This window comes from Tubulanus polymorphus, chromosome 12 (genome assembly GCF_964204645.1).
Source record: "Tubulanus polymorphus chromosome 12, tnTubPoly1.2, whole genome shotgun sequence".
In the NCBI taxonomy this organism is placed as follows: Eukaryota; Metazoa; Nemertea; class Palaeonemertea; order Tubulaniformes; family Tubulanidae; genus Tubulanus; species Tubulanus polymorphus.
Genome location: NC_134036.1, coordinates 1,065,054 through 1,073,934, shown reverse-complemented (window position 1 = coordinate 1,073,934; position 8,881 = coordinate 1,065,054). Strand labels below are relative to the sequence as shown.

The window sequence follows — 8,881 nt, the reverse complement described above, 5'->3', positions numbered from 1 at the left end:
TAGTGGTTGCCAGATTCCTGCTGGGGATTTTAAGTACATTTTAATTGTCCGCCTCATGGGGGCTTTTTTGGGTCATTCAGTGATAAATTGTGCCGTTAAACTGGACGTTTTTGGAAAAATAGATTCTTTATCGAGATTCAATTTACTCTGAAGCTTCAACGATTCCACTGTGGATCACCCAGGCATACCACCCAGCTCCACCCACGGCAGGCCCTCCGGAGTACCACGGTTACTCTTGACTAGCACTTCCAACCAGTTCTACAGTTTATCGCTGGCCATCGATTCAGTTTTGAAGATTTTGTCAGACGCTTTTGCCAGAGATGAATTAAAACTACATTTTAACTCAACATAACTATAAATTGTGAGTACGTGCCTTATTAGGGTAAATGTACCATATTTGGCGCAAAATGGGTGTTTCTACTAGTTTGTGCCATATTTGGGGAAATGGGAGTTACAGTGTATTTTACTCCATATTAGGAATACATGGCTCTGTAAGACCAGCTGTTATAATGATGTATACCCCTTATTTGGCGAGACAGCTGTTCTACAAGCAGATATTGCATCAGCCTTATTTGGAACAGACTAATCAATAATCCTATAGACTATGCCATATTTGGGTGACAGGTTGATCTATAGGTACGAACAGATGCCTTATTTGGTGTAAAGCCCAAACTATATTAATTTCTAGTTTAGAAATTCCAGGGTTCTCGAAATTGTTTTGCGTAACATATTGAGTAATTCCAATTATATAGAATCCTGATATCAAACAAATATTTTGATGCTAATAGTTATGACTATAGAATCTATGATTTAAAGGCTATTCTGAATGTGAGCGAAATGCATGGTGTTAGTGTTATGCCGCGGGTTATAGAAATAAATTGACGGGTTTTTAACTTCAGTTTGTGTATACTAAAGAGACTATGCTAAAAATCTGAGAATGATATAATGATACCTAGAGAGTCATTTCTCAATTATCAGTCGCCACAGCTGCAGAATTGACTGGTCGCCACGGAGCTGACTGGTCATTCTCAGAGCTGACATGGCCATTCTCAGAGCTGACTGGCCATTCCCAGAGCTGACTGGCCATTCCCAGAGCTGACATGGCCATTCTCAGAGCTGACGGTCATTCCTAGAACTGACTGGTCATTCCCAGAGCTGAATGGTCACCGCACTGACCAGACAAACTTACAAAGTCCTCCAGTCGGAACAGTTCGTTGGTCTTGTGGTTAGCATTCTCGGCTGGCATGCGATAGGTCGCGTGTTCGAGGCCGGTATAGATTTGCAATCAGCTATATTAGGGTTCATGGATGTCGTAAGGGGTTTCATGATTTTTTTGCCACCAGACACATGCAACGTATATAGGCTTGATAAGATAGGAATATTCGATTTAAAAAAAAAACATGAATACCAATTTTACATATTTTCTGTAAGGCTATCGTAAAAAACCGGTTCAGAAATTTCAAATAAGTAATAGCCGGTTTCGAAAGATAATGATATTTTTTTCGCTACCGAAGACACAAATATGTAAATTCTTACTGCCTTGAAACCTGTTACCACGACAACTCTTGTAAGAAACAATTGTTTCAACGAATGTGCCATATTTGGTACGTCACTGCTTATTTGGAATAAAATGGGAAGAGCGCGCACATGTCGTATTGTCGAGACATTTTTTATGTCTTGTTCGTCTGTCAAGTTCGCCCATATTTGGCGTGAACAGCTTGCGCCTTATTTGGAATATAGCGAAAACATGTTCATCGCAATTTGAGAGATTTTTAAGTCGTCAAAACGACCATGAATGTTAATCTAAAAGATTGGTCTCTACAGAGTAAACAATACTTAGAAGTTTGCAATTGGAAAAGGAATATCTATTCAACGCCAGTTTGCCATTAATAAACTTGAAAAGACAAATATCACGTACCTTTTTCCATTTCTGATGACCTTAGAATTCATCCTGACTATCTAAGAAATATCCAACGTAGACCTAGTTTCAATTGTAGACATATTCCAGATCTGAAAAGTCGAATGGACCATGAAAACTATTGTAAGCTCAAATTATGAAATTATTTGCAAACTTATTAGTATTAATTATGATAGACTTAATAGAGCAATTTGCAATTGTTTGTATGTCGTGTGTTTCAGGATAAGACAGTTATTTCAAGGGTAAATATGGATTACAGTGGAACCGGCCATAGTGCCGAAATTGTCGTGTCATAAACGGTTTCCAAATCTGGATTGATGTTAAGAATGTTGTTAGCTGGGACATGCTGTAAATCTGACCACAATAAACGGGTAACATCTTTAAAAACGGACTCGTATCAACGGGGTTCGATTTGATTTTTCTTGTCTTATGAATTTTATGTAATGATATAATGGAGTTTTATCGAGGTCCTTCTCAGGGTCCATTTCTCCTGCCGGAGGACCACAATTGTCGCATCTCTCAGAGTCGCCTTGTTAACCATACATCGCTGCACAGATTGTCACTGGTCTTAAATGACCATTAAAAAATGTTCTACATAAATTCAACAAACACCTGTGACACATGTTCCAATTCATAAAGACACACGCACACACACACGGCAGGTGACGAAAACCTGTTAGAAATCTGACCAGTTCCAGAGAGATGAATGCCTGAGCACCAGTTAACACAAACAACTGTTACACTGATTTTCAATTTGTCACCTATTTTTGACCCCGCAGAAATACAGATTTGATTTGTTTATGAAAGGTGTTGTTACTGGAGATGTTATACTCTCAAACTGATTAACTTGTACAGATATAGACTATGTTACTGAAGATCTAACTCCGTTGATAACTGAATAACATCTGCCAGAGATTTGGAAGGTGTTAATACCGAGGGTCCTACACCCCTTTGAAGAAGTATGAATGGTATTGAGGGTCCCCTTTATCTTTATTAGTTTGAACAGAAATGTGGAAGATGTTAGCAAAGTTCTTTTTGTTTGTTACTGAAAAATATGAAAGACGTTACTGAAGATCTCACCTCTATTGATTACTGGTGAATTTGAGACCAATTTTCTTTCATATTTCTCGATTTCGACGAGAACATGTCTTCACTTCAATCCTCTAGATGTCCGCTAACACGGGACATCTAAGACGACCGTCTCATTCTATAGAATATAGCTGACCAAATCAATCACAATTGTTAACTTGTGAACATCCCCATATCGAGATAATCCTTTAATCCCTCGGACAACTGGGTCAACAGCGACAGTCTCCAAAGAAAAACTAACACGGAGAAAATTTCATAATTATTTTTCTACTAAAAATAGGCTTTGCTTTTATTTGCGGTTCACACATCTTTTCTTTAGTATAAAAAAACAAGAACTTCTTATTTACAGTTTTTAATACAGTTTTATATACAATTGATTTAAAAGTCGACTTTCCTTCAATAAGTGCGGAAAACTTGACAACATAAGCCTTTAGTTTAAGCCCATAATCTCTTAGCCCTAACCATTGAATTATCTAGCCCTGCACTGACACAATCTTAGCCCATATTCTAGCCCTTGCCCTTATCCAGCCCTGCATGGATACTTCTTAGATATTCTTAGCCCTTGTTACATAATTATCAATATCCTATTAGTGTCTCCTAGATTTTTTTAACATATAATAACATATAGGTATCAACAAAGTAATTTCAATATAACTGTTTTGTTAAATGAAAGCGCGTACAATGAACATAACAACCACTCTAAACAATGTATATGATTTAAATTACTAAGTGTATATACTAATAGAACCTCTGGGCCCTGGACCCAGTTTCACAGTTGCGAGTGAAGATACCGCACTGTTGAAAATGAACTACAGTCAACCCCCGATATATCGCCCTCCCATTTACTGCCACCCCCGCCTACCACCAGGTTTTCTTAATGTATGTCTCAATACAAATACATAGTAAAACACACCCGATATGCTGCCACACTATCTATACCTCCAAAATCATTCTGCACCGATGTGGGCGGTATGTCGGGGGTTGACTGTAGTTTCATATCTCAATTACAACAGTTGAATTGGTCCCAGTTTATCGGCGAACATAACAGTCATTTTCTAAGGAGCCCCAATAGGTTAAACTATTAAAACCTAACTGTCGTTTTCAAATCGAATCAACAAGTGACACACAGAACTCAAAACCATTTTTACAGTTCTTCATTCAAGTTTGACGCAAAACAATTCATTTTCAATGCAGTTTTAAATCCTAGACTCAATTAGTAAATGATAGAACTTTATAGTATTGTGAGAGAGATCTAATTCTAATATTGAGTGGACAACAAAATGCAACAACAAATAAAAATATATCTGAATTTCATACATTACAATAATAATTAATTCTTAACAATTTCTCTCATTTTCTGAAAAAAGTCTTCACTACGGGAGAAACCGCAAGAGCGCGTCTATATATATAGTTCATAATGGTGATAATAGGTGGCGTAACGGATTCGTACTATAACGCTTGATGTCGTTCCATGAAATCCTGCATGAAATCGACGAGATGAGCGACTTCTTCCATCGTGATCGCGTTATATATCGACGCTCGGATACCGCCGACCGATCTGTAGAAAACAATCGAATTCAAAATTCAAATTCAACCGTCAAAAATTTCATACTCCCTCACCCCCCTCCCACTTTATTAATAACTAGCATAGAACGAGATGCATGACTATGAAACTATGAGAATCTTAAATGTGACTTTGTTTGTCTTCAATTCCACCCCTAATTATGTCTACCATTTCTTTATTCTTTATTTATGTACCATGCAAAGTCTATAATTTTCACTAAACAACACCCCCTGGTGACAAGTGTACGAACTAACCTGTGGCCTTTCAGCGATTTCAAGCCCATCTTGCCGGCCTGATCTACGAACTGTTTCTCCAGCTCTTCGACTCCGTCTACGCTACCGATACGGAACACGACGTTCATACGACTGCGGTGCTTCGGCAGGATACCAGAACTAAAACAAGGAGTGTCAGAACGCGGACTGAGTTTCGGACTCTCAACAACTACACGGTGTGTTATAGGGTTTATCGGAAGGAGTTCGACTTACTTGTAAAATCCGTTCGAATTATCGATAATATCGAAAAGTGCTTGAGATTTCGCGATATTTCTCTGTTCGATTACGTCGATTCCGCCCTGGGATTTAATCCATTCTAAAACCAACCCCATCATATAAATACTGAAATACAACAAAACAACATCAATATCGGCATCAATTTTTATGAAAGTTGCTGGATCCAGTTCCAAAGTTGTGAGCTTTTGAAAGTTAAACCTCAGCAGGGGCTGCAGTTGCGCAAAGTTGGTTAAAGATGACCGGTGGATAAATACCATATTAACAATGAACTTTTAATTGTCACTATGTCAACCTATCCACTGGTTAACTGTAACCAACTTTCGACCAGCAGCTTCAGTTTTCTTCTTTTTTTAAAGAAAAGAATCTTTCTTCAGCAATTGCCAAAATCAATTCCCAAAAAAACATGCATTTTTCAATCTACTGAAGCTGAAACGAATATTCAATCACAATCTTACCTGAAAGTCGGAGGGGTGTTATACATCGAGCCGGCTGCCGCCTGTTTCTGAAAGTCTAATACAGACGGACACTCGCGTACGGCGTGGCCGATCAAATCCTCTCTGATTATCACCACGGTAACACCAGCGCAACCAACGTTCTTCTGCGCTCCGGCGAAAATGACTCCGAACTACGAGAGACGAACAAATTTTAGAAATTAATTTCACGATTTTTTAAAAATATCCCAGATCTTATTTTAATTCAAATGTCGTCGTTGACAATTGAATCGGTCGGTTACCTTGGAAACGTCGACACGACGGGACAGGAAGTTGGACGACGCGTCGCATACTAGCGGAATATCTTCAGGAATGTCGGGAATATCCTGGAATTCGATACCGTTCACAGTTTCATTCGAACAGAAATAAACGAACGAAGCATCGGAACTTAGATCCCACATTGACTCGTCTGGGATACCTGTAACAGAGAGAGAGAGAGGAGTGGGTTAGAATTACCAGTAACAGCGTGTGATTGGTGTCCGAATACCCACTCAGGGAGATATCATTATGAATCTCAAAAAGCCGGCTTAAAACTTGTTTAGAAAAATATTTTAAAAACCTTTTAGTTTGAAGAAATGAAACCGTTTGACGATTAAGAAGTTTTTTCGAAGTGAATATTTTTTATGATAAAAAACTCATGAAAGAATTGTTGTTAAAAATAAGTTGAATTAATAACAGTTAATAATATATAATAATGATAATAATAATAATAATGATGAGATAATCAATTAAATACAGGTCATATAGTTGAATAATAACTTAACAATTTTCGAAGAAAGCTTTTTCTGACTCCGATAAGTACAGAGATGTAACTAAAAACGATTTTTTTCATTGGGTCCAAATTCGAAGGAAGTAAAATTGAATAATTTCCCCTGTTTCAGCTTGTAATAAGATAATGTCGCGTTAAACGATAGGACTTTGATCGAATACTTGCCGGGTATCGGGTTTCAGGTATCGGGTTGTTTAAACTGTTCAAGAGTTTTATCAATCAACGACACTTCAATTCGAGATCAATCAATAATCAGGCGCTATACCGAACTACTACCAGTTACTGGTATTTTTCCACTGGTTCAATTAGGACCTTAGAACCTATCACCCTATGACATCATCAAAATTATTCATTTTTTTTCTCCATACATTTAGTCTAACACAATAAAATAAACGTATATCTAAAATCTTCGCTGCATAATAGGATTTTTATGAAGTTAGCGCCATCTATGTCAAGTTAGCGCCATCTATATCTTAAATGGTGAAATATTGACTTACTTTTGTAAGATTTCGTTTTCGGCAAGACGTGGTGAACTTTTCCGAATTTCTCGGCCTCGACAGCCGCCTTCGCCGACCAGGTTCCCGTGACGATGTAGTCGGCACGGCGACCGGGACGTAGATTCATCAGATTCATCGGAATCGCGGCGAACTGACCGCTACCTCCGCCTTGCAGGAACAGTACCTTGTAATTATCAGGAATATCCCTACAACACAACACGCGAAATATATTTTCAAACATTTTAACGAAACAAATATTCAAAATTGGTTATTCGAGCAACTATTCTCGAGATCGGTAGCGTTTAAAAACCCTTGCGGTCAAAAGACTTAAGAATAGAAAATTAAAACTATAAATAGAATGTTAGATTTATATCTTTCATGTTGATCTAGGTGCTTATACCACCTACTCCAAAGTGAAGGACTTTGAAATGTTGAAAATAATGGAATAGTAGATAACCCCTAAACCGGTTCAAATGATATATCTCAATAAAACACAAAAACAACCATGACATTGAAGATCGGTTTGACCTCATTAATTATTATTTGAAATATCGAAAGAAATGATACGAATTGAACTTTGTATCTCGTCAGTTCGGTTTTTTTTATAAGCGAACAATAAACGCTAGAGTAGGACCTCCTTAGACATCAATCAGTGAAATTTGATCTCCAGTCCGTACCGCGCGTCTAGGTAAGTAGATCGTTTCAAAATTGATTATGAAATTCTTCGGCCCATGAAATCATATTTGATAACAGCCACGAAATCTTTAATTTCGCGATCCAGTTCCATAGTTCTGATTTAACCGAATAAGATTCCATCATTTTCAATGTTTTAACTCATGATTCTGGGTGCAGAAATATCATTTCCAACCCGTGGCTTAAAATGAAAGATTTTCTACTCACATAATATTTCGTAGACTTCGTTCAGTATCAGCGAGGATTTTACCAAATTCGGCCGATCGATGGCTCATCTCTGTCAAAAACAAAACAACATTTCATCATCAATCAACATTTCTTAACTAAAATAAATATGTTTATTGAGCCTTTTTCTATATTCTCAGCTGAATTTCATCTTGGTTGAATTACTTACCCATTACACTGATTCCGATTCCCTTATAGTTCAACAGTTCCTTTTGGGCTTGTTGCAAAACCTTCAAAATAGGACAGAACAAAATGAGACTTTTATTTCCCTCTGGTCGCACGTGCTTGTGTTTACGGTTTTTTGTTGGGAAACAAACCACGTGACCCTATTTCCCGGCTAGTCCCGCTCCAGGAAGGTCGATAATTAGGAAGAAATTTTCGCCGAGGTTAAATTTTAGTTATTACGGCAAGAATCAAACCCAATCAAATCAACCCATTGGAAATCATACCCACCCGTAGATTGGATATCAGGATGCCCCAAAAGACTGGTTTTATACGATTTCAAAAAAATATTAGGAGGCAGAATTATCGAAAAATAACATCCGCCAAATCACAACCGTATCTTTATAACTTGTTACTCACCGGTTCTGGTAGTTTTGAAGGCCCGGCGCTGAAGTTGATAACACGTTGAGTTTCCATTTTCGCTTTGAGAAACAGCTGTTTTTTGACAAGTGAAGCGTTTACAGCGATACTGCTATAATGTGAGCCAGATCGGTGATCAAACAAGTTTAGACAACCATGTACTGTTTACAGTCGTATTTATACCCGGTACATACTGTCACGTGGTTGCTAGGACGCGCGTTGATTTGACAGCCGGCATGAATGGACACGCTGCGAAGCCGGTGATTGGTCGACCCGTTAGCTGGGCGATGAACACGTGAACAGCGAACGCGTGGGATGTATAGTAAATTTCCCCGTCAGTCTCCCCCAGTGCCGCATCTCTGCATCGTGACGGTTCGAATCCCGCTTTTCACTCGATAGGGTTTGGACCTGGTCCTGTGTTGATCCAACTAAGATAAAATATGACACGGAAATGAATGGACTTGCATTATACTACACCGCACTTAGCCCCTAAGTCCCTTTCTGATATTCGAATAGCAAAATTCTCTTGAATTTTTTTTTCCAG

General features: G+C 38.2%; 1 protein-coding gene across 1 annotated transcript; it reads right to left on the bottom strand.

Annotated features, from left to right (window-relative positions):
* Positions 1-3,288: 3,288 nt before the first annotated feature.
* LOC141913887 (phosphoserine aminotransferase-like) lies at positions 3,289-8,467 on the bottom strand. The gene is made up of 9 exons (XM_074805062.1): positions 8,338-8,467; positions 7,925-7,985; positions 7,738-7,807; positions 6,838-7,043; positions 5,814-5,989; positions 5,536-5,705; positions 5,057-5,185; positions 4,826-4,963; positions 3,289-4,565 (listed from the first exon to the last, which is right to left on the bottom strand). The coding sequence occupies exons 1-9, from the start codon at positions 8,392-8,394 to the stop codon at positions 4,457-4,459; spliced, it is 1,116 nt and encodes a 371-aa protein (XP_074661163.1). The 5' UTR covers positions 8,395-8,467; the 3' UTR covers positions 3,289-4,456.
* Between the last annotated feature and the right edge of the window lie 414 nt (positions 8,468-8,881).

Coding starts and splice junctions, on each gene's coding strand:
- LOC141913887 (XM_074805062.1), bottom strand. CDS start 8,394: ATGGAAACTCAACGTGTTATCAACTTCAGCGCCGGGCCTTCAAAACTA. Junction 5,186..5,535: donor AACACCCCTCCGACTTTCAG/GTAAGATTGTGA, acceptor GTTGTATTTCAG/TATTTATATGATGGGGTTGG. Junction 4,566..4,825: donor AAATCGCTGAAAGGCCACAG/GTTAGTTCGTAC, acceptor TGTTTTCTACAG/ATCGGTCGGCGGTATCCGAG.